Raw genomic sequence first — 25312 nt, 5'->3', positions numbered from 1 at the left:
GAGCGACAGACAGAAACACAGAGAGATGACATCAGACCTAAAATCTGAAAAAAGGCTTCATCCCAAAGTTTCAGCTCGTCACACAGTCAAAGTCAGTTGCATGAGACCTTTGTCGACCTGTCTCCATGCCCACGTTTTGGTCTTGAACTTTTAAGGATGAGTAAAGTATTAGCTGGGATTTCCAATGCTGAATATATGTTATTCCTCTCTGCCAGAGAGCTCTGTTGTTGGCCAAAAACTATTAAAAACACATCAGTGATTCACAGTGTTGCACTGGCTCACATGTTCCTTCACTACCATGAACACACACTTTGACTCACAGACAACATCCTGCTGCTGAAAATACTCACAAGAGCACCGAATGTGTTATTCACTCCTGTATTCTGGTGATATTTATTAGAAATACTTTTGCCCTTTTTAAAAAAAAAATTAAAGGCAAGTATATGTTTAACATCCTTCTTATTATTATTTTTTTTTACATTTTCTTGGAAATAAATGGGTTTCAGGTGCTGAAATATTTTAGAATACAGAATATTGTCAGGATTACCCTTTATTCTCAGATTTTTAGTTGGTTAATTTAAAATGCTGAAATCGTTAAAGTCAGAAGGACACAATAAACCATCAGAGGGGCTGTTTTAAAATTAAATTGTTATTTTCAAATTGAAGTACAGTATTTATTTCTACTGGAGGAGGATATGTTTGTAATCTTAGTTTGCATATACTACTTTAATACTTAAATAAACCTCTTCTGAATGCCAACTTAATACTGATAATAGTAGTTTGAATTTCTAGCAGAAAATCACTTATTAGCTAAATTGTACCAAAAAAATATATAAAATTATGCTGGACTGAAACCAAAACTCCCCTAACTCTGCTTGTGTGGTCATTAAAGTGCAGTGAACATACCTGACTGAGCCATTAAAAAACACTATTGTTTGAATTCACAGTAGTTTGTTGCTTTTTATAATTTGAGCAAAATAAAATCCAGTCTAGGTAAACATTTAACACTTTTTTAAATAGTATTTGAACTGTTGGTTTTAATGTAAAAAATCTGCTAAATTAGCGAAACACTTTGTTTAAGGAATACTCATCCCCAGCTTTTCTTCATTCCTTCACATTAGCCTTTGCTGATAGTTGGTTTGTACTCAAGGCTGGATGTGACTAAAAGGCACTGATAACATGTGGTTCAGTTTTATGTGTCAGCAACTGACCTAATGTTGAAGCTTTGAGGGTGCAAATGATTAAAAATCTTGACCTCTTCAAGGGAATTTTGAACTGTGCAATGCACTGCCACAAGACAACGACATTGTGTTGGTTTTTAAGATGAAGCAAACCTGAGCAAACTGAGAAGACACGCACCGTAACACATCCACGTGATAATATATAGATTTTGTGCAAACAAAAGCAAAACCGCATGATGGTTTGCAGCTTTTATTTTATCCATAAAATTGGATTTTGTAAAGCTTGTAAAACCATTAATAAATCAATTAATGCGTTCCATATTTAGACGTTAGATATCTATTTTAATTAGCCAATTAAAATGACAGAATAGCTCATTAACTTGTCACTGATGTTTGTATCTCCAAAAAAGAGAAAAATAACATACAAATAAACAGTTAGACATAATTTTACTGCCCTGTAATTAATAGATAACATTATTTTGGTCACACACTGCACCACAAACAGGGCAAAGTTTGAAATAAACTGAAGGAGACCTATCTTTACATAAGAAAATGCAGTATATGTTTTTCTTTGTAAATAGAATAGGTCACTTATCATCCAGACAGATTATACAGTTATCAACCAATACAGGAACAACCTGTTATGGCAAGTTAGGAATGTGTGTCGGCTACACAGAGTTGAGCTACAAAGAAGATAAACAACAACAAAAAAAGGTTGCTAGACTCTTCTCTATTATAAACATACAATATGTATGAATGTGCAGCAGCCTGTATTTCACTGTTGTCACTGAGGGCATGAGTAATATGCTTTACTGGTGATATTCTTGTACAGGCATTGCAGGTTTTCAGGATATCTGGTATTATAGTGCCACCTGGTGATCAAAACAACATTTTATTTATTTTATTTTGAATAAAGTTTTGTATAATTGTCACTAAGGCTATTATTTAGTTGCAAGAATGCCAAATAGACGACAGAAATTTACCCCCAAATAGCCTATTTTTAAACACATTTTGTCCTTTTAAATGATAACATATTTAATTATTTTTTTTGTATGTAAGTGTTACTTTATGGTTGGCTGCTGTCTATTCTATTTTGGTGTTACGTGTCCTTGTTAGAACTATAACATAAAAAAAACCTGTAGGGATTACTTTTGTAATAAAAAATATCTTTACTCTGCCTATAAAGTAATATAAGCCTCAGATAAAAAAAAAAAATGCAGAACAGCACTGAGAAGATTAAAAAAAAAAAAAAAAGGTCTGCTTGTCCTATTTCAGTCCCTGGTTGATAAAATGAACATGCCAATCGTGTACTGTGAAAATGAGGAACAAATGAATGCAGCCTCATAAACAGGGCTCCGCGTGAACACGGACACGAACTACATATCCCGTGAACACCTGGCTGTTCAGGCGAAAAGGTGAAAGGTCGCGTCGCGTGGATGAGGTAACAACAAACATGGCGGCGCTCGGTGCGGCACGGTGCTTATTTCGTTGCTCTCGGGTGAAACATGTGCAGCGGAGCAAGCACATGTTCGTGAAGTGTAGCGGAAGGACGTTTTGTAGTGAAACACAAGACAAAGGTACGTAGTTATTACGATGAATATGGTCGGAGTTGAATCATGTTCGCAGTCCTGATGCTGACCTTGTGCTCGTGGCGAGGACAAAACAAACGCTCGTTACAAACGCGTGCAAGTTCATCTATTTGGTGATGTCTCTATGCGTTTCTCTGGAGCACTTTGGGTTGCACGGTGCAATCCGAGGTGCTCTGCGAATATATTTACCTTACAGTATATATTTAGTGCAAGTTTTCGCTTGCAGGTTTCGTCAGCGAGTGAGGAAGCTGCAGTAAAACATGTAAATCATCGTGACACCGTTTGTCTTGTCTAAAGTTAACGCTGTTCCAGTCACGTTTCACACAGCGTTTAAAATGCAGGTGACGACAAACATTTGTAGTCAGTTTGAAAAGGGTTCGTTGAAGTCATTTGCTTGTGTAACTTTCTCCCAACAGCCCTCGCAGGCAACGCAAAGCCCCGGTTCGCAGATCCACCTGTGCAGGACATCCTCAGCAGGATAACGGGCCTGGACCTGCAGAAAGTGTTCCGACCCATCAAACAGGAGCTGAAGCCGCCCGGCTATAAACTCATGACAGATGAACAACTGGAGCAGGTGCGCTATTAATAGCCCCGCCTCAAACACATACTGGCATTGCTGTCACACCCTCTACATCCAATTTCGTGTGTGTGTGTGTGTGTGTGTGTGTGTGTGTGTGTGTGTGTGTGTGTGTGTGTGTGTGTGTGTGTGTTTCCGTGTGTTTCCGTGTGTTTCCGTGTGTTTCCAGGCGCTCGACCTCGCCACAGAGCAAGCGAACAAGCTGCTGCAGATGCCCCCCGTCCTGCCGGAGAGGAAGCCCATCAACGATGTGCTGTGTGAGGATAAGATCCTGGACGGCATGGACGCGGCCAAATACGTGTTCACAGACATCACCTACAACATCCCGCACAGGGTACTCGCACGTGGCTTTTATTTGAACTGGGGGTTAGGTGGATTATAAAGATGTACATTATTGCTTGTGCTCCAGCATTTTAAATAGTGAGTTCAACTTTGGAGGTGTCAATTTGAGCTTCTTTTGGTGGTGATGTCACCCACAGATTCAAACTGAAGTGGATCCTTGATTCTTAGTTTTTTTTGTTGTTGTTGTTGAGGGATTCAGGACTCTTGCATGAATCAAATCAACCCTTTACTGATACAAACTGGATATGTTGCGTGTTTTTTCCTGCAGGAGAGGTTCATAGTTGTGCGGGAGCCTAATGGGACTCTTAGGAAGGCGACCTGGGATGAGAGAGACCGCCTTATTCAGGTGTACTTCCCCAAGGAGGGACGCAAGCTCACAGCACCTCTCATCTTCAAAGAGGAGAACCTAAAGGTAGAAAAAGCCTGACAGGATGAATAAACAGTGCGTCTCTCCCAGCTCTCTGCTCTTCTTTTCCTCTGCTTTTTTTTTTTTCCAGCAGAAATTCTGAGTGACATCTATGCTTCTTTTAATGTCTTCTGTAAAGAGGCATTTAGTGTTTTGTATGCATAATGACGTTTGTGAGTTTCAATCGTCCAAGGTGAACACGCCAAGTACTGAAGGTTGTTAACTAGAATATAGTATTGAGCTCTTGAAAGCTTTTTACAGCAAATATTTTGCCTTTATAATTGTGCGTTCAGGCAGCTGGGAATTGGGAAAGAATTCAGATTTGGGAACGTCCTCCTTCGTAGCTGAGACCGTTCGCAAACGGGCGACATGGCAGCCGCCAGACACAACCTCATCGTCATCCATACAAACCAACACAGGAGTGAAACGGAGGTCATTATTATTTGTATTCCACATCTCTACACAATTTTAATTTACTGCAGTTTAATAAAGCTAGAAAAGCAGGTAGGGCAGGTTTACCAAATCTGGCTATTTCACCTTGTTTTTGTAGCATCTCTTCCTCTCACCACAAACGCTGCCATGTCAAGTGATGTCAAAACTACTTTTCTACGCTCTCTAAACCTTCTGCTTTCTCAGCGAGATATTCCCAGTTTGAACGGTGTATTTTCCCCCTCAGAGGTCCGAGCTTTCCCACTTTCCATTTGCTCATGAACGCACCGTTTAACAAGATTCTGAGGTTCTTATTAGAACACTAAAATGAAACAGAGAAACCATCAGTGGGCTTAATTGCATCTGTTATTGTTTTGCTTTTATGTCACCACGTTGACATGTAGGTCATTTTTATTATAATTTATATTATTATAATACAGTTTTAACATGCCACAGTATTCTGGTGTCTCGTTCTCTATTCAGATGTATTCAGCCTGTTCAAGTTTGTCACAACTAGAATAAGAGCTGGTCCATGTTTCTGACAGTGGTGTTATTTTTGTGCCACAATCCTTAGCGCGCAGTCGGGCTTTCACAAGCACATAATTGTTTTTTGAGGAGTAAACATTAATCTGAGCAAGCAAATATTTTCTGGGTGTGCACTCAACTCTGCCTAATCACTCTCTCTAAACTTGGCTCAGCGTCACCAACAAAACCAGCCACCCACAGATCTGAAGAAAGTCATTATTATTTACTGTTTCTGGCTGTGATCAACGGTGTAATTGTATCGATTTAAAAAACAAACAAAAAAACAAACATGCTTTTCAAACCTTCAGAGGGTTAATGATAAAAGTAGAAGCTGTTTCAACTGAAATCGGAGCCAGGGTGCGTTGTCGGGTTTTGGTCTGTGAACACCCATACGGTCCTGAGAATAGTTTTAATGGTGCCAAATACACCCGTGTTTGTGTGCAGTGAGTGTCAAGAGGTTTTAAGTTGAACATTTTCCTCTTTCTCTGTTTTAGATGGTGTTTTCCCAGGACCGTCACGAGGACGTGTTGGACCTGTGTCTGGTCCAATTTGAACCCGACTCTTCAGAGTACATCAGGGTAAACGGAGCTGAGCCTCTTGTTATTTTGACCTGATCACACAAACTCCCATGAAATCTGTCAAATATATCGAGCTTCTTCGAGGCCGAGGAGTCACAAACTAGCAAAATCAATACCATCCTGTGTTCCTTGTATTTAGGTACACGCAGCCACGTATGAAGACTTGGACAAACACGGCAAACACGAGCTGCTGCGCTCCACCAGACACTTTGGAGGGATGGCCTGGTACCTGGCGAGCGCTCGCAGGGTGGACGGGCTCATCGTGGACATGCTGAAGAGAGAGCTGTGAGTGTTTAAGTGGAGCTCCATCAGTCACTGCAGCTGCTGGCAAAGACCTCTAAACGCTCCGTGTGTGTTTCCAGACTCCAGCATGCCGTGAGCCTCGTGTCTCTGTTCCACATGCTGCACCCTCACAGTGAGTCGGCCCAGGAAGCTGCCAGCCAACAAGCCGCTGGCACCGACCTGCTGAAGGTGAGAACGGCTTCAACCACCACCGAGAATATCTGCGGATTCGTAGCTCCAGTTGACCCCTCTGTTCGTTCTGTAATGTGTATATTGTCTATTTGATCATATAAATTGCATTCCCAGGATATTCAGGGTAAATCAGGAGTCAGTGTAGCTCTCGAGAGGTCAAGTCAAGGCCGACTCATCTAAGGTTTCCCGCGGGGGGAGGTTTGCCGTGGGAACCGCAGGGGCATGTCCAGGATCCATCAGGTCTTATTAGTGCTCACAGCAGCTCGCCCTTAAAGCAGGCGGGGGAGGGACATTGAGAATGACAACCATTTAATGTGAAAGGTTAGCGGCAGGAGACACGGCCGTGTGTCTGTCTGCTACAGTCAAGGCCTCTCATTTAGTCACGGGTTATTACAGAGCTGAGTTTACTAAGTCTGCTACTAATGCTATCGTCGCTGTGATTGTACTTTTGGCGATATTTTCTCCTCTTCCATTTTGCTGACCTCCGACCTCTCGTCCCTGCAGATCTATGCCCAGAGGGAGTCCCAGAGGTCCGGCTACATCGATCTGGCTCTGCAGGCGTACGAACAGACAGCTGCTGAGGGCTCTGCTTCCTGACTGAACCCCCCCCTAAATAGAAATATAGCAATCCATCCACAGTGAGGAAAAGGTACCCAGAACCAGAGATACACACTGGACATTATCTCCCATATGTTCAATATTCTTTCCCCGTGTTGGTCCAAGAGTAAGTTGTGTTTCTCTACTGAAAAGCTTACACATCACAGCTATCAAATCAGAGAGTTAACTTTGAAACGTCTTCTAAGCTGTTTCAACATGAGAAATCTGTCATTTCTCATGGAGACAAGTTGTCTAAATGTGAGTCAAACTTTGTGTCAACTTATATGATGTACATAACAAAATAAAAACAATCTTTGTACGTGAATGTCATGTTTAAAAAAAATAGAACTTGAAACCTGAATCGCACAGAAGACTTTATTGAGATAAGATCCTTTAAGTGTTTTCAAGTCCAGATTCACAGCATGCATTATATTTGTATTGAAAAGGGGAAGGAGAGAAACACTGTAATAAAAAAAGACAACTGTTAAAGGCACTTGTAACGGCAACAAACAGTCAGTTTTACTTTATTTTATAACAGTGAGCAACAGAAGTTTAACTTTTTTTGTCCCACATACCGAAAAGATGCACCTTTATTGTACTTTTTACAGCGAATTCAAATCTGTTTTTAAGAGTTTTGCTATGAGGGATGGCGTTAAAGTGAAAGAGTGTGTTACTTATTCATAAATGAGGCTGTCTTTACAGATGTACAAACGTACTTCTCGAGTGTAAAATTGGATGACGTTCTCCTACATTTGGCTTCAGGAACATCCCTCTTTAGTGTCTGGCAATAGTCTGCCAACAACTCAGTACTGCTTTTCCACATCTATGTGATAAAACTGGAGCAGAACAAAATCTATGGGTGGTTTAGAAATACTGAACACGTGTTTTGATTCATCACAATTACACATAAAACGGGTATTTCTTTCCCCATTGGACAAAATCTTTAACCAGTGTAATCTAAGAACAGCATTATGTGTGGTCCCTGGCTTTGAAAGGAAAATATGCATCAAACTATGAGCACATCAGCAACAAACAGATAATACAGCACTGAAAAGAACCACACGGGAGTTTGTATAAGTCTTTGGCTTGTCATTAGTCCTGCATAGAATAATATAGTATACAATTCTGCTCTAATTCAATGGCTTTGATAAGACCCTGATCAACAGTGGTACTGGGAGTCGGTTTCAATTCTAAAATAGTGGCGATTTCTGTCAGCGAAAAGAGGTTAATGCACTTAGGAATGACAAACGACACATACAGTAAACATACAATGAAATACAAAATAAAGAAGTCACTAACAACAGTCTGAAGTAATCCATATCTTTTAAAAAACATGTCAGTCTTTCGCTCCACTACGGAAGGATACTACACATGGGTTTAAATAGTGTTTAAATGCAGCCTGGCCTGGTTCATCACAGCTGGGCCTTCTTTAAAGTGCAATTTAAACAATTTATCCCTGCAGTAGCTCTAATGTGGGAATGCCTGTAGGAAGTTTAAATCACAGCATCTCGATATAAAATCTGGCAATTTCCGCCCACAACCAGGAAAGACGATGCGTGTTGATAAAGATTCAAAGGCATTTTAGCGTGTCAACGTCTTTGTTTTAGATAATGGTCCTTTTGTGTTATTTGGTCACAGAAAAAAACAAAAACAAAAACAAAAAAACACTTGGGAAAGACTTTCCTTTTATTCACCCAGGAAATCCTCATCTAGGTTGATGTCTGAGGTGTCCATGTCATCCAGGTCAAAATTGTCCAGATCCAGATCATCCAAGCCCTACAGGCGGAGAATATTTGTGAGTGGAAGTACAGAGGTCTCGAGTTAGGAGTTTACATTAAAGGGCAACAAATACAGTTTTATAGATTTAGTTGTCATGGCGATATTAAATAAGTTTTGCCTCAGGCTTTCAAAAACTGCCGTTTACCTCGTCGTCCATCTCTGCCTCGAGGTCCTCTGCTGGCTCCTCAGATCCCTTGGGACCTGCCTCCTGCGCCTCCTCTGCTACGCTCCTCGCTGCAGGAGCTCCTGCTTGGGATAAAAGCTCCGGCTCAGCCTGGGGAAGAACCGCAGGCTCCGACTTCTCCTCAGGCTTTACTGGAAGTGCCGAGGTTTGTTCTTCTTGTTCTGGTTCTTGCGCCGGGACTGGCTTCAATAGCGTATCTTCAAGAGAGTCCAGCAGTGGATCAAACTCAGACACCTGAAAACTTTGTACAGGGACAGGCGCATCCAGCACTGGGCTATCAGTGCTTTGAAAAGAGATGAGCTCCTCTACTGCGACATGTGATGGTACTGTGTCTGAAACAAGCTCTTCACTGATAGGAGTCTCTTCTGCTGCGTCCATCACTGCTGGAAATTCAGAGGAGATGAAATCTGTTTCCAGTTCTTTGTAATTGTCCATTTCCTCATTTGCTACAGATTCTGATGCAATTACTGTATCACCTGTCAGATCGGTGCTAACCAGGACATCCTCTGCTGCCTCACCGGGTGCTTCTTCTGTCACCACGACGGTTTCAGAGACATGAGCAGCAGGCAGAGCTTCAGTTCCTTCAGATGTTTCTTGAACGTCCATATCAGTGGCCTCTCTGACATCTCCCACGGGACTGGACTCTACCATCTGCGGCTCTTTGGCGGGAACCTCCACGGTCGTCTCCTGCAGAATACTTTCCTCCACGTGGGCTAAAGCCTCTGATTTATCCACCTCGCAAGACACAGGTTGTGCTTGTTGAAGCTCGACATGTTCTTCTGTTACGGTGACGGGGAGAGCGGCCGCTGCTGTCGGGAAAGAAGTTTCTTCTGGTGTTGAAATGGGATCAGGGGGCTCCTCCACCACCGCTGCCTCTGATCGTGCAGTTTCTGTCACTTCTGGTACAACGGGGCTGTTACTAATCATCTCCACCGCTTTCTGTACAAAGCAAACATAGAATGACATTTTTGTTCTGCACACCTGCGTTGCAACTACTATCGCACTCAGAAAAAAACCTTCCAGTATCTGAGACCTTTTCAAACATCGAAATATGTAAAATAGCTTGAATTATGTGTCTGTTAAAAGTTATAATCGATAGTACTGTGAACAGTGGTGAGTTGAAAAATAATTTTACTGGAAGTAGAGTCTTTTCTCTTCTTCTGACAGCTGAATCAGTGATGGATTTGAATGTTATTTTGCAGTTGAAGCCTTAATTATTATTCTGAGCACAAAGGACATCACCCCCGCTTATCAAGAGTGAGTCGACTAAATTGTCTCATCTAGTTCATCATGCATGAGAGAATACTGCTGCCTAATGTCTGCCAGTGCATATAAGAAAGATGTTAAATTGGGGATGGCCGGTGAGATTGCTAATATGGTCATATAAGGGTTTATTTGAATTTATTCAGTTTATTATTTATCTTTTCCCCTCGGTGTGAGGGAATAATACGTTTCATTTAAAAAAAAAAAAAAAAAAAGTAGGACAATACATGCATGCAATCTCTCTCTGTGCAATATAATCTTTACATTATTCAAATCAGTCTTGAGAGATGATTTGCCGTCCTGACTTTTAGTGTAAAAAGTGCCTCAGCTGTGGGACCGGCATGCATGAATGCTCCGTCTGAAAGGTGCTACTTAGAGGTGCAGATTCTCACCCCTGACTCGCTGATCTCTCCTTTGGCCGTAAAACCTGCACATTCCTCCAGAACATTTCGATCCTCATTTGGCTGCGGAACAGAGAAACAGGCCAAACGTGACTTCAAACACGTATTTTAAAACTGAATGGATGGTCAAAGTATGAGCAGCTTTAAATCAGGACAATTTAACAACTTATGCAGCAATGAACCTCTTTCTGTGTATTATTTAGTGTGAAATCCCTTCGTAGTCTCTTGAAGTTTTACTATAAGAGTTTCACTGACCGTGATGAATGGGTATTCTGCAGCAGGTCTGACCCTGACATGAGTCTCCTTCAGGTACTGCTCAGCCAGCAGGGCTTCCTGGAGGCCAGGGAAAAGGTTGCTGTACTGGACGGGGTCAGCCAGAGCATCTGCTGCCTTCTGGTTGACTTTGGATAGACTCTCCTTCCAAAGCTGCACCACCCTGGAGGAAGAAGAGGCATATGCAGCTCACCAGTGTTGCATTATGTAAACGTAGATATTCACGGTTATTAAAAAAAAGAAGTTTTTTTCTTATTTTGATTTGGACCTCTGATAATTAAAAACAAACAGAGAGCGGTATACGCAGAGGTTCTGCAGGGCACATTTGGGTAGAAGACTGATGTGTGCACAGACTTGGCCAATAAACTGGAGCATAAAACTCAGCCATACGCACTCATTTGGAACAACTTTACCTTGAAACATGGCTGGGCATGTATGTTCTTGCCAGGAAGGCAGCCTCTGGCAATCGATCTGTTTTGATGAGAAGGTCAAGACATTTGTCCAATCTGGGCAAAAGCACACAAAAAAAAATGTTAGAGACAAAAATACATAAACAATATCTCAACATTTATACGGGCTCTCCTTCCCGTTCCCTTCCCACACTGACCTCCCCTGCATGAAGTAGGTGAGGAAGGCCACGTTGGTCTTCTCATCCCTCTCGGCCGCCTCGGCCAGCTTGCCCACCATGTCGGCGTTGCCCGAGGTGGTGGCCAGCAGCAGTAATCCCCCGTAATCCTGAGCTTGGTGCAGACACTCCTGAGCCAAGCTAAACTGGCACTTTGTCGTCGCCAGCTCTGCCAACTGCTTCCATTTGTGCTCCGACTGAAGCACCCCCCCCCCCCCAGGTGCCAAAGAGACAGGAGAAAGAATTAGCACAGGACAGAAAGCTTGAACCTCACACTGTGAAGCAGTTACTGAATATGGGATAGCAGGGTTGGGACTCACCCCGGCAGACTTATGTAAGATAAATAACTGCTTCTATAGACATTATCCTGCATATTACACATCTGCTGATTAAAGACAATCATTAAAAACCTTTTACAAATTACTTTATTATAATGTGAAAACTTCCTAAAAATTGTCCAGTAATGCATTTAAAATCATAAGACTCTCCTTAAAGTGCCACAACAGTAAACCAAAGTTGTATATTTACCGCCTGAAGGTTTACATGAATATACTTTTTTGATGCATGAATCATAATCAGGTCAAAATTAGTTTATAATAATAATATAGTTTATGACTAAATACCCACAAAACTAATATTCACATTAGTCTCAGTTTTCTTGTGCTTAGTGTTAATTAGCAAATGCTACCACACTAAACTAAGACGGTGAGCATGCTAAACACTATTCATGCTTAAAATCAGCATATCAGCATTGTCTTTGAAAGCATGCAGATGTTAGCATTTAGCTCAAGGCAGCCCCGCAGAGCTACCAAAGTAGCTTAAGAAGCTGCGTCTGCTCTGACCTCTGCCTCCAGGGCCAGTTGGTACGCTGTGTCGAGCTCTCCCAGGTGCAGAGCAAGTTCAAACTTGTGCTCTGGGTCAGTGGACACAGCCATGGCCTGCTGTCTGAAGCCCTGCGCAACACAAGAAGACACACAATTAACAGACACAGGTTTATTCTGTTTATTCTGACGCGTGCCCCGTCACCCGTTGTAGTGGTGAACAGTGAAGGATCCGTGAAACTGGATGAAGTGAGGCGGTCAGAGAGATTCCGCGAGAAGCAAAATCCTTCCCACGATTAATGCATTTTAAAACAAATACGAAAAATTCTCCACAGAGGTTTTACTCCATCTGGCTGCCTGATGTTCTGCAAATTATGCATTTCATCCAAATCTTGAATTTATAGCCAGTTCAAGCAGAAAGAAAAGCACAAACCCGGACTTCCGAGGGCAAAAGTTGGGAGGGCACACAGTACCTGCTTCTCCAAGAAGTGGGCGACCCTGGTCTTCTGCTCCTTGGGGATTGTGGGTAGCACCTTGTCAGCTGTGCTGAAATCCCTCCTCATGACAGCTGTCTGGTACTCCAGTACAGACAGCAGCAGGGAGTAGCTGATGACATTCAGCTCCTTGTCTCCCAGGTAGAGACGGTCGTCCTTTGGGATGTAGCCCAGCAGATACATGGTCCTACACCACAGACAGGCATTTTTTATTGCTGTTATTAATTTATTGGTTGCAAGTGACGGGGTACTATATATACTATACTATACAGCAGAATTTCTCAGCATGCCAGAGACATTTATGAATTTACCCGTATCATACCTGTCCATGTGAGCAATAGTGATGATCTCTCCCCCAACATAGTAGTTGAGTCTGTTAACAGAGCTGGTGTAGATGAAGCAGTCCCCCACCCAAACCCCTGTCTTTACCACCTCCTGGACCTCCCCCAGCACCTGGTCAGCAGGAGGTTACAGGAGGATAGACATGAATACAGATCAGTGACAGCTGACATGAAGTACTCGAAAAGCAGACAAAAATCCTCTTTAGACAATCAGTACCTTCTAGAAAAGTCAAATTTTCAGGGTTACTGGATAGTTGCACAGTAAAAAAAAAAAAATAATACACGTATGTGTGTCTCTGACCTCGAAGGCGTCTTCTATGCCATCATCCGTCATGTCTTGCTTTGATTCCTGGGCTGCTGCCACTCGCTCTGGTAGGTGGCGCAGCACAAACAAAGACTCATCTGTAGCGATACACACCAGCTCCCCGGAGTCAGCCCAGAAGATCTAAAAACAAAGAACCATTAGAAGGCAAAAGATATACCGAGTCAAGTAAATCTAATCCTCATTCATTTACAACGGACATGTTTAGGCTGGATCTCAATGCGGCGGATCAGTTCGGTGTTCTCCCAGTCGTAGAAAGCCAGGCCGCTGTTTGACCTCACTCCCAGCAGGAAGCCACCAAAGATGCCTGTAGGGCAGCATGGTAACATTTACCCACAAATGTGCGTATGTGAAGTAAACCCACAAAAAAAGCTGTCATGTCAAATGAATAAATGGCAAATGAAACTCACTTTCAGCCCCAAAATCAGGTTTAAAGGCCTTCTTCTGTTTAAAGTTCTTAAATATTTTCACCATGCTGTTGCCTTCTCTGACAGCATACCTGCAAATATAACGTACACACTTAATTTCCCAAACCACCTTTAGACGGTTAAATAGTTATTATCACTCCATATTTATACAGTTATAACAAGTTAAAGGAGTAGTTTGAACTGTTCTTAAAAGGCTTACTGTGAGGAGTCTTGTGCCCAAACAAACTCCTGAGCTGAGCCAAAGCTCTTGTTCCTCAGGGCCACGGCAGTGTAGATGATATATTCCCCGTCTCCACACACCACCACAAACCTGCCAGGACCCAAAGACACAAATTACATACATATGAATGTAAAATGATACTTTGAGAATCAAACAAAAATAATACTCACACATTTCTCAGCCTAAATAATTAGCGAACCTGCATGCAGCTGTTTTACCTGCACTCATGTCATTACACTGGTTGAGGGCTGAGATAATAATTGTTTTCATGATTCATTAGTCTGTTGATTATTTTCTTGATTAACCACTTTGCTGTTTGGCCTTTAAAATGTCAGAAAATGGTGTGAAACTGTGGACCAGTGTTCCCAAAGCCCGAGGTGCTGTCTTAACATGTTTGGTTTGGGCCACAGAGGACCACTAACCCCAAAGGAACCAGGAAATATTCACATTAGGAAGCTACAATCAGAACAAAAACTGTGCACTTCTCAGAAAAAAAAAACAACTGTCCCGATTAGTTTACCAATAACTTCTTCTCAGGGTTTCCTCCATCCCAACAGCCCCGTGTCTCACCTCCCATTGGGGCTGTGCTGGATGGTCTGCGGGTAAATCTCACAGCTGCCCATGTCCTTCACACCCAGCGGGAGCCTTTCTCCGTCTCTTATCTCGGTCTCCCCCATCGCCTTCAGGTTGGCCTGCTGCACTTCGGAGTGACGAGCCCACATGACCTTCCCACTGGAGTCCATGGACATGGCCGGTTCCTCCCGACCCAGCTGAGGCAGAGAGGGAGAGGACGGAGCAGGAGGAGGTACGGGACACGAGAAAACAAGGAGAAAGAGGTATGTGGAAAAATGCAGTGATTGGAGGGGCATCTTTTTTTTACCATAACAGCTCAACAAGATTTAATTTAGTTGACAAAATGCAAGCTGCTACATAATGTGACTCCGCCTGTGAGAGTATAATTCAAGCGCCCATAGCTGCTGTGCTGAGGTCATGTCCTCCATTTTCTTTGGGGATTTGTGGGTTTTAACAATGTGGTTTTATTTACAGTTAAGAACGGGATCAAAACGGTAAATTTCCTGTTAACAAGAGATTTTATTCTATGTTTTTATTTTATGTTATTTATTTAAGTCAGTGGTTCCCAGCTGCAGTCTTACAGGGCCCCTTAGAGTCAGTTCATTTGGCCCAGTTCAGGAGTTAAAGTTGCCTGAAGACTGGTATTGGGGAAATTTACTCTTAAAATGCAAGAAAAGATGCATAAAAGCATGAAATGCATACAAAAAAAATGGAAGTCACAATTCACTCAAATTACCCTGAAAAATATAACTAGGAAATGTGTTTGTCTGGACACCACACTCAAGAAAAATGGCTGTTTATAGTCACATAAAGTCTGTGAGGACACTGAAGCCATAACTTTTTAAATTCTTTAATTTGAGAATTAAAACTCATTCTAGGCCTCAGTACAATACTCAATACCCACAATTGAATATAAAAAGGTAAAACCCTGGAAATATCGACAAGTCTCTGGAAATGGACAGACCTTGATGATGATGCTACCTTCATCATAGCCCATAGCTACACTGTTGGAGCCGGGCTGGCCGCATATACACCACACCCGCTCCATGCCGTAGTTGAGAGTGTTTTCTAGTCGGTAGGTGTTGGAGTGCCACACTCGAACGGTGCCTAGGAAACAACAGAGATCAAAGTGAACCGAGATGCTGTACTGATTTTGGGCAGCAGAATTGCTCTGTGTGTGTCTCTGTATGCGTGCGTGTGTGTGTGTGTGTGTGTGTGTGTGTGTGTGTGTGTGTGTGCGTGTGTGTGTGCGTGTGTGCGTGTGTAGTTGTTTTACCCACCGTCCTCCGAGCCCGTGAGGATGATTGGCAGCTCGGGGTGGAAGCTGACGCAGGTCACATTCTGAGCGTGACCCTCCAGGGTCTGAACACAAGTTTTGTTCTGGCAGATAAACACACAGCACACTCAACACACTGAACCCGCGTCGCTGACAGCACGGCACCAGCCTTTTAATATCTGAACACACCCACCTCTGTGTGTATGTTACCAACACCGAGTATCCACGTAACGAACGAAATGCACATGATACCTGCTACGCTGGAGTCCATGCATATTAAGTTTTATTTAAGGTAATAAATGCAGGCTTCATTACATTATAACATTCAAAAAGGCAGATATCCAGTTTGTTGAAAACAAAATTATGAAATCTAGACTTTTTTTTTTTTTTTAAATGGACACTTGATAACCTTATAGAAATGCAATTTTTTTTTTTTTTTTTTTGCTTCAACATTGGTCTGTTCAGAAAATCGACACAGATTGTGTGGGTAAAAAAAGAGTGCGCTGATGATATATGGACTAAACATTTACATTTAGGGTGATACAATAAGAATATTGGGCTGAGAGTTATTCTGAAGATAATTTATGTAATTTTGTCAGTTTGGAAGAAGAAAAGCGGATTTGTTCAATGTGCTGTGGGAAGCGTGGAACCGCGCTGTACCTTCTTAACACTGTCGTGTGTCGTGTCTTTTCTTTAGGCTCGTAGCATTTAATTATAATTCATGAACTATACAGAAGCGCTCATAATATTGTAACACATGATCTTTTTTTCTACGTGTATCACCAGAAGATGTGTGTTTCGCATAATGTCACAGTGTCGAGGGGGGATTTATTTTACAGCAGCATTTTGCACGTGGGGAGGCGAGCCCTCGCATTAAAACGGCTTAGTCTCTGTAAAAGAACCGAGCAGGCTTGCCTCATTGCATAATCCCAATCTTAATCAAAACATGCCAGTGTCAGTGTGTAGGTTTGCTAGCTCCGAGATTGGTGTTGTTGTTTTGTGTTGCAGCGACGGGGATTTTCGCAGATAGTGGAAGACGAGGAGAACCTGGACTGAAATAGTCAGCCAATAACAGGCTTATACCAACAGTGTACATCCGGTGAGCGAGACGATGTCGTGTGTGAAATAACTATCACTGACGTGATGCACAATACCGCGGTAAATTGTTACAATGTGACAGGATTGCGTGTGTGATCACCTGATAATCCCAGATCTTGACGAGGCGATCGTCAGCCCCTGATATGAGGTAGGGCTTGTCTCCTCCGCTGTAGTAATCAATGCAGTTCACTCCCTTCTCGTGGCCCTCCAAAGTGAAGTTGGGAGTCTTGGAGCCCAGCTGCCACACCTACATCGAGTAGTTTATCATTCAGCACGTTAGTAATGTGAGCGAATTACAGCCTTTACCTCACTGAAATGGTGTCGTTAGTGATAGCGTTGCTGAAAATGGAAACTACATTTCCCACAATGCCTGTTGCTTCATGCTGTGAAGAAAATATCCCTGTCAGTCCCTCCTGTTCGTCCCTTTTACATTCATTCATTCTGTTTGTGTGTGTGTGTGTGTGTGTGTACCTTTATCGTTCTGTCCAGAGAGGCGCTGGCAAACTGGTTGTTGTCTTTGGGGTTGATGACAATCTGCATGACGTAGTGAGTGTGTCCCTCAAACACCTGACTGCACGCCCACTTTCTGTCCCAGTCCCACAGCTTGATCAACATGTCATCTAAAAACGGACAAACACAAAGTATGAGTTATGTGCTCATTGTGAAGAACCTTTCTGGTCACAGGATGGAAAGGTGACCGTTTTAAACCCCCTCACGTATGTGCAAACATCTTGTGTGTGTGTGTGTGTGTGTGTGTGTGTGTGTGTGTGTGTGTGTGTGTGTGTGTGTGTGTGTGTGTGTGTGTGTGTGTGTGTGTGTGTGTGTGTGTGTGTGTGTGTGTTTCCTACCGCTGCTGGTGAGTATGTAGGGCTGTGTCGGGTGGACAGCGATACAGCGGATGTAGTCGGAGTGAGCCTCGAATATGTGAACTCTCTCCAGAGTGTTGTAGTTGAAGACACGGATCTGCATGTCGTCCTGTGGAAACACATGCAGATTAAAACGTGCATTTCGCTCTAAACAGAACACAAAAGCACAGATTTTTCTGCCAATGGTCGCTGCATCAAAAGACACACTTAAAGGTGCGGTACGTATGAATGAAGTCCCGTCTTGTAATACCACTTTGTACATTGAGAGGCGATAGTGAATCACGGTGGTGTCCAGTCTCGCCTCAGTCCGGCTCTCAGGTTTTCACCGGTGTGATTACATTTTGCGTATTCTCGCTCTACTGTTAGTTCGAAGTTGGCTTTTTTCTTCTGGAACAGATTTTTTGTGAAGTTAGATTGCATGGACCCAATTTTGGATCGACTAAAAAAAAAAATAGAGATCCCTTCAGCCTAGAGTTTACGTTTTAGCTTACTCACCTATGTTTTTGGTAAGACCCTAACAGAAAGAAAACTAGATAATTGATAGATGGATGGTATGAGCCATCGTTGTGTTTACTGTTCCATTCATTCTAACAAGAGGTTCAAATATGCTGCTTCTTCTTCTGCTCGTGCTGGATTGAGGGCAGACCGCTATGGTAACTCACTGTCGGCACTTGTCACCTGTCAATCAAACAGACCCCCCCCCCAAAAAAAACCCCCGACTTTTTGAAACTTATTTCCTAATCAATGACGGGATTATTTTCAGATGGACCGCCAGAAAACTAATAAGAAGGAGCGAAGTCAGATAGCAGAATAGAAATAGCTTGTGGAGAAAATGTATTGATGGAGAATTTTATGAGACTAGTTCAATGGGATTCTGTGGAGCCGGAGGCTTTTTGGAGCCGACCTCTAGTGACACTCTGCGGTATCACAGCTGGAAGCACTTCTGCATCGGCCTCATTTTATAGACCCAGAAGCTTCGTCCACTTTTACCTACAGTCAATGGTTAGCATGCTAATTTCAGTAGACACCTGTGCGACACAATACATAGACGTCTTTGACAGAAAAGTTTAAAACTGCTACTTGATGATTCTAGTTAATTGTTTTATGTTTTAAAGTAAGAACCTTACATGTTGCACCCTTAATGCAATGTTGTGAGAAACCCAAAGGGTTAACTTCACATGGGTGGAAAAGCTCTGGATTACCAATCAAATGCAGCATTAGACACACAGAACTCCAGTTTTACTTTAAAACTGTAACGAGTGGATTGTTCGTTAGAAAACTAGCTGAATATGCCGTTCAAAACTGAAGGACACACATTCAGTACTGAAATGAAAAGAGTTTTAAAAGGTTTCAAAAAGAGGATGGGCTCTAACAGTTAGCAGACTAAAAATATCATTATTTAGGTTGAGTAAATAACTCAAACATGCATATGAAAGATACGTACCGCTCCAGCGATGACCCAGTGTTTCCTGGCTACGAACTTGGCCACTCTGACAGGCAGGTCACACAGCTCAAAGGTTTTCACAATCGTCTACACCAAGAATTCAAACCAAAACGACAGTCAGGCTGTATTTCCATCAAATACTCAAACGCATTGCTGAAGGAAGATTAGGTGATTGAAATCAGGGCTGAATATCTGAACAAGTGATTGGATGCACGTGTATTTAAGCGGAGGACGGCGACCTGTGTCTCATGGTTCCAGACCACCACAGTGCCGCTGTAGAGGCTGACCACCAGCCACGGCTCGGTGGGGTGCAGGTCCACGCTCTTCACCCGGTCCGACCGAGAAGTCAGCTTCCGCTTGATGTCTAACCGCAGAGGCTATAACAAAAGTGAAAGAGATTCAACATAAGATTCAGCATTAATCACCTAATCAGATCAGCTGCTGCTTTTGGCCCCTACATTGTCTTCTCCAGCCAATGTATTTCAGGTTTGGGGTGTAGTTGGGGAGGGGGTGTGTCTGTTGACACTTCCCATACCACATTAAATATGCATGCTTGCTCCACAATGACTGGATCCTTTCAAGTCTTTTCATGTCACTGAGTATAGCCTTTTATTTTTATCTCTACACTTTTAATATCTCTGTTCTAAATATCCCACCAGCAAAACCAAACACTGTCGGCTTTTTTGGAGCCTGTTGCAACACAGTTTTCAGATTGTGTCGTGCTCTTTAAAAACAGTTTATGGTTGTGGCATATGGTTGCTGCATGCGCTACTAGTATTCTACGTTTTGCATTGAGTTTCCAACTGTAAGAGTTTCAGGTTGGAAGGTGATCTGTGCAGAATATCACTGACAGAACTGAAAAGGAGTAAACAAACAACAAACAAAGTTATGATTACGGTCCAGTATTAAGTTATGATGCGGTATTTATTTATGTGTTTGTTCCACCTACCATGTCTCTGCGTCAGTGAGTCTTTGCGGTGCTGTCCGAAACACAAACCTGCCACCTTGCTTTCCTCGTTGGGCTCCTGTGTGGATCCGTGTGGAAAGTTTTGTAACTAAGCGAGCGAGAATAATTACAAAATAACTTCCGGTAGAGTTTTCAAATTAAATCTAAAAACGCTTCGAACTTTTTACAGTCCGCAAAACTTCATAGAAATAAAACTAGAACTTTGATATAAAAGTCAAAATCGAATCAATAAAATCAAAACCAGCTGTAAATAGGGAACAGGGAGGCTGTGGCTCAGACGGCAGAGTGGGGGTGCGCACTAATCGAAAGGTTGGTGGTTCAATCCCCAGCTCCTCCTGTCCACATGCCTAAGTGTCCTTGAGCAAGACACTGAACCTTAAGTTGATGGTGTACCGTCGGTGTGTGAGTGTACTCATGATGGTGGCACCTTGCATGGTGATCTGTCTCATAAGTGTGTGAAGGTATGGGTGAATGGAAAATCCATGTAAAAGCGCTTTGAGACCTATACAAGTACAGACCATTTACCATTTAAATATGTATAATTCAACAAGTTACAGAATATATGGCTTGCACATTTGACTATGCTGAATAAAATGTAGGCGACATGTTTCTCCTCAATCTGTACACTGTAATATAAGCTATTTCACTCGACAGCAGTAATTACAGTTCTCTATCAAAGCTGTAGTTTTGTGGGGAACACGAGTTAACATTTGCTTATCATGTTTCTACTATATTATTTGTAATAATAAATATTTGTACAAAACGTTGTTTTATGCAGTTGTAAGCGTAGCTCTTTTATTTTGAAGATAAAATCGTTTATTTCCAGTTATGGCCTTGTCGCCGCTGTCTGACTTGACGCAGCTTCTTTTGGCGACGTGGATCCTCCAGCGCTTCCTGTGCGAGCAGCGCAAGATCCGGCAGAGAGAAGTAGAACACGTTGTACCTGTGAGCTCGCACACTGCAAGAAGTAACACGACGCTCCTAACAAATGCTGTTTTAAGTCTTTTGTCTTAAATTTAACAGCAGATTTCAGGTTTAAAATGAGCCTTGACTCCTAACTTAATTTTGATGGCCTACTTTTTGCAGCGTATTACGGCCTCATCATGTGCAGATAATTGTTACACACATAATCACGTGATTGCAAACAGCCGAGATATCATTTTCATAGAAGAGAAACCTTTCAGTATAAAGGTCCATTTCAAAATCAAAATTAAAAAAAAAAAAAAAAAAAAAAAAAGTATTTTATTCCTAAAACTTAGGCTATTTAAAAAAATAAAATAATAAAAAAAAAATCTATAAATGTATGTTTCTCTGGATATATGTCCAAAGGGAAGTCATATATATATATATATACAGTACCAGTCAAAAGTTTGGACACACCTTCTCATTCAATGTTTTTTCTTTATTTTGATTTTTTTTTCTACATTGTAGATTAATATTGAAGACATCCAAACTATGAAGGAACACATGGAATTATGTGGTAAACAAAAAAATGCTCAACAAACCAGAATATGTTTTATATTTTAGATTCTTCAAAGTAGCCACCTTTTGCTTTGATGACAGCTTTGCACACTGTTGGCATTCTTTCAGCTTCACGAGGTCGTCACCTGGAATGGTTTTCCAACAGTCTTGAAGGAGTTCCCAGAGGTGCTGAGCACTTGTTGGCTGCTTTGCCTTCACTCTGCGGTCCAACTCGTCCCAGACCATCTGAATTGGGTTTAGGTCGGGTGATTGTGGAAGCCAGGTCATCTGACGCAGCACTCCATCACTCTCCTTCTTGGTCAAATAGCCCTTCCACAGCCTGGAGGTGGGTTTGGGGTCGTTGTCCTGTTGAAATACAAATGCTGGTCCCACTAAGCTCAAACCAGATGGGATGGTATGTCGCTGCAGAATGCTGTGGGAGCCATGCTGGTTAAGTATGCCTTGAATTTTGAATAAATCACCGACAGTGTCACCAGCAAAGCACCCCCACACCATGACACCTCCTCCTCCATGCTTCATGGTGGGAACCACACATATAGAAACCATCCGCTCACCTTTTCTGCGTCTTACAAAGACACGGCGGGTGGAACCAAAAATCTCAAATTTGGACTCATCAGACCAAAGTACAGATTTCCACTGGTTTAATGTCCATTCCTTGTGTTTCTTGGCCCAAGCAAGTCTCTTCTTCTTCTTGTTCTTCCTCAGTATCGCTTCTTTGCAGCAATTCGACCATGAAGGCCTGATTCACGTTGTCTCCTCTGAACAGTTGATGTTGAGATGTGTCTGCTACTTGAACTCTGCGAAGCATTTATGTGGGCTCTAATCTGAGGTGCTGTTAATTTGCGGTTTCTGAGGCCGGTAACTATAATGAATTTATCCTCGGCAGCAGAGGTAACTCTTGGTCTTCTTGTCCTGGGACGGTCCTCATGAGAGCCAGTTTCATCATAGCGTTTGATGGTTTTTGCGACTGCACTTGAGGATACATTCAAAGTTCTTGAAATTTTCCGGATTGACTGACCTTCCTGTTTTAAAGTAATGATGGACTGTTGTTTCTCTTTACTTAGTTGAGTGGTTCTTGCCATAATATGGATTAGAACTGTAGTCGAAATACGCCTATTCACTGTATAGAACTGTGCACCAACCCTGCCTCTGCACAACTCAACTGATGATCTCAAACACATTAAGACAGCAAGAAATTCCACAAATGAACTCTTGACTAGGCTCACCTGTTAATTGAAAACCATTCCAGGTGACGACCTCGTGAAGCTGATTGAAAGAATGCCAAGAGTGTGCAAAGCTGTCATCAAAGCAAAAGGTGGCTACTTTGAAGAATCTAAAATATAAAACATATTCTGGTTTGTTTAACACTTTTTTTGTTTACCACATAATCCCATATGTGTTCCTTCATAGTTTGGATGTCTTAAATTAATCTAAATATATGGCAATAAAATATACATATATATTGAAAGACAAATGTATTGTTTATTTATTTAATCAGTTTATTACAGCTCCCCACAATTGCATTATAAATAGACAGCGACATGGAACACACAGCAGACAGTTTGGTGCAGGTAAAGTTGGCGCCCGTCTTATTGTGCCTTCTTAAATACTTGGTGGCAGAGTTTGTCAAGGACGTGGATCTCCTGAAAGAGAAAACGCAGACTTTCAGACTTTAGGTCCAACATGATGCAACAACAATGCCTCTTGGTTACATAACTGGGCAGAAATAATATCTGTGTGCTTATGATGATGATTCCTAACCTTTTTATTGTCATTGCCTACAGATATGACACAGATAAGTGTGATGCAACTGGAAAAGATTCCACTAAGTGAGTTGAATTGCTTTTTGGAGTTGACTTTGTTGCATGTGGCCAACTTGAGAGACTGAATTAGCAGCAGTGATCACGCCGGAAAGATTCCCAGTTGTCTCACCAGGTGTAGATGGTCTCCCTCGATCCAATGTTTCCAGCCACGGTTTTCTTTCTCCCCCTTCTGAACACACACCAGCTTGTCCCCGTCCCAAGTAACGAGTGTCTGCAGATATACAGTATAAACAGAAGTCAGTGGTTGCTCTCATCTTGAATTATTCCACCGGAGCTCTGAGAGTAACAGACTTCAGCCCCACCTTGACCTTCCGGTTGTCCAGGCCCTTCGTGTACTCCTCGAACTCCTGACCCACCGTGAAGTCGACTTCATAGTTTCTGAAGGTGCTGATGGTCTTGGTTTCAAACTTGTCTCCAGTCTGGACGATCTCTTTGGTCTGATGCAGGTGGGAGGCAATCTTTCTGGTGGCAAAGTCGATGTCTGCAAGCACGGACAGATACAAAACAGTCAGCAGTGGCTTCACGAATCAGTCTGTCAGTTTTTGCGGGAGATTTATGGAGCTGTGAGGAATTCTGTCATCCAGGTTTGGTGTGTGCATAGACACACCAAAAGCATATGTCCACAAAAAGCAAACACAACACCACAGGCCACTTATTATGATTCTTTTCCTACTGGTCCTTTTGACAGATCCATTTTACCCTTTAAAAATGACCTTGCTCCGAGTCAGAACAGGCCTAAATGAGTTTCTCTGCCCTGTTCAGCGCCGGGCTCTGCCAGAAGAGAATCACCCATCCTGACCGTTTAGATATTCATATCCCATTTGCACTGAAGTGAAAATTCAATTTCTTCCAATCACTTTTACAGATGAGGCCCCTATATTTACCCATCTAAATGATATTTTTTGACACATTTCCATAAGGATCTCATTTTCCTATCTGCTCAATGAAAATGAGGAGGAGGCACAGAGGATTTCCCGGATTTTGTGTGAGCTAAGTGTACCAGGGTTGTTTTATGAATTGCAGATAGAGTCGTGAATAATGAAAGTGTGTCTGGGCCTGATCAATGCAGCGCCAAAAGGAGGGGGAGAGCCCTTCTTTTTTTGCTTTGCTTTTGAAATGACACGCTGGCCCGCTGCCTGATCCAGGGTCGGAATCTGTCTTCCTTCTCGGCGGATCGGGAGGATGAAATTGCAGAAAGGAGTGAATCAATATTTATTTGGCGTGGTAACAGACGGAAGCTGCTCACACAGTGGAGGTTAACTTGAACTGACAGCAGCTCAATGAGGAAATGAAGCAGTACCACAGCAGCACTCTTCTTTTTCCCCCTCTTGCCTCTCTACCTCTCTTATCCTTTCTGTCACACCCACGCTAGATTTTCTGATCAGACCTTCCTCTCTGCTCGGCTGTGTCTTTAACCGTGGCTCTCTAATTGATCCCTGTTTCTAAACTGTTACAAGCCACTTTTTTTTTTTCATCCTCCTATACATTGTAATGTTGTGTGAGTGCAACTCACCGAGAGCCTTCATGACTTCCTCGAAGTTGTCATTGGTCACCATCTCCCAACGTCCGTTGTAGTCAGCAGGCATTTTGGACAGGTTGTGTGAGCGGAGACAGCAGTTTGCCTTGAGTTTTGTTCACAGACTAAAAGAGAGTTCAAGGATCCAAACCTTTATATACACTCTGTTTGTGTGTGTGTGTGTGTGTGTGTGTGTGTGTGTGTGTGTGTGTGTGTGTGTGTGTGTGTGTGTGTGTGTGTGTGTGTGTGTGTGTGTGTGTGTGTGTGCGTGTGGACCAAAGGACAGAGTCCATGAGATAACTCACTCAGGACACTGAGTGTGTGTGTTTCTTTCAACTCCATCTTGTTGCCTTGACTTTATACTCCTTGACTTACATGTATTTAGACCGCATGTTGCATGAGCTAAACATGTCATATT

General features: G+C 42.5%; 3 protein-coding genes across 3 annotated transcripts; 1 reads left to right on the top strand and 2 right to left on the bottom strand.

Moving 5' to 3' along the window:
* Positions 1–2634: 2634 nt before the first annotated feature.
* On the top strand, positions 2635–7017 carry mrps22 (mitochondrial ribosomal protein S22). The gene is made up of 8 exons (XM_069692923.1): positions 2635–2758; positions 3187–3344; positions 3517–3681; positions 3958–4101; positions 5544–5627; positions 5767–5912; positions 5990–6098; positions 6606–7017. The coding sequence occupies exons 1-8, from the start codon at positions 2635–2637 to the stop codon at positions 6696–6698; spliced, it is 1023 nt and encodes a 340-aa protein (XP_069549024.1). The 3' UTR covers positions 6699–7017.
* A 42-nt stretch (positions 7018–7059) lies between these two features.
* Positions 7060–20125, bottom strand: LOC138617611 (coatomer subunit beta'-like). Its single transcript, XM_069692793.1, has 22 exons — positions 20056–20125; positions 19346–19483; positions 19107–19193; positions 17645–17771; positions 17268–17416; positions 16897–17043; positions 15703–15802; positions 15387–15529; positions 14420–14619; positions 13829–13939; positions 13612–13700; positions 13402–13508; positions 13181–13324; positions 12861–12991; positions 12518–12725; positions 12066–12176; positions 11206–11420; positions 11012–11104; positions 10581–10761; positions 10317–10388; positions 8623–9600; positions 7060–8474 (listed from the first exon to the last, which is right to left on the bottom strand). Exons 1-22 carry the CDS (start codon positions 20056–20058, stop codon positions 8385–8387), a joined length of 3624 nt encoding a protein of 1207 aa, XP_069548894.1. The 5' UTR covers positions 20059–20125; the 3' UTR covers positions 7060–8384.
* Positions 20126–23144: 3019 nt separating this feature from the next.
* On the bottom strand, positions 23145–24970 carry LOC138620905 (retinol-binding protein 2-like). The gene is made up of 4 exons (XM_069698589.1): positions 24892–24970; positions 23681–23859; positions 23488–23589; positions 23145–23198 (listed from the first exon to the last, which is right to left on the bottom strand). The coding sequence occupies exons 1-4, from the start codon at positions 24962–24964 to the stop codon at positions 23145–23147; spliced, it is 408 nt and encodes a 135-aa protein (XP_069554690.1). The 5' UTR covers positions 24965–24970.
* Between the last annotated feature and the right edge of the window lie 342 nt (positions 24971–25312).

This window comes from Brachyistius frenatus, unplaced genomic scaffold, assembly GCF_029030835.1.
Source record: "Brachyistius frenatus isolate BFR_SWC_R1_liver_20210118 unplaced genomic scaffold, ASM2903083v1 Contig_1, whole genome shotgun sequence".
Lineage (NCBI taxonomy): Eukaryota > Metazoa > Chordata > Actinopteri > Embiotocidae > Brachyistius > Brachyistius frenatus.
Note: the sequence above shows the minus strand (reverse complement) of the source record. Positions and strands in the feature narration are given on the sequence as shown.

Bases quoted from the DNA above. Each gene is read 5' to 3' on its own strand.
- mrps22 (XM_069692923.1), top strand. From the start codon at position 2,635: ATGGCGGCGCTCGGTGCGGCACGGTGCTTATTTCGTTGCTCTCGGGTG. The intron at 3,682-3,957 runs GTACTCGCACGT...TTTTTCCTGCAG, and splicing joins CCTACAACATCCCGCACAGG to GAGAGGTTCATAGTTGTGCG. The intron at 4,102-5,543 runs GTAGAAAAAGCC...TCTCTGTTTTAG, and splicing joins TCAAAGAGGAGAACCTAAAG to ATGGTGTTTTCCCAGGACCG.
- LOC138617611 (XM_069692793.1), bottom strand. The intron at 17,417-17,644 runs GTAGGAAACACA...GTCCGTTTTTAG, and splicing joins CTACATACTCACCAGCAGCG to ATGACATGTTGATCAAGCTG. The intron at 11,421-12,065 runs GTCAGAGCAGAC...GGGGTGCTTCAG, and splicing joins AACTGGCCCTGGAGGCAGAG to TCGGAGCACAAATGGAAGCA.
- LOC138620905 (XM_069698589.1), bottom strand. From the start codon at position 24,964: ATGCCTGCTGACTACAACGGACGTTGGGAGATGGTGACCAATGACAAC. The intron at 23,590-23,680 runs GTGGGGCTGAAG...GTATATCTGCAG, and splicing joins TGGACAACCGGAAGGTCAAG to ACACTCGTTACTTGGGACGG. The intron at 23,199-23,487 runs GTGAGACAACTG...TTTCTCTTTCAG, and splicing joins AGGGAGACCATCTACACCTG to GAGATCCACGTCCTTGACAA.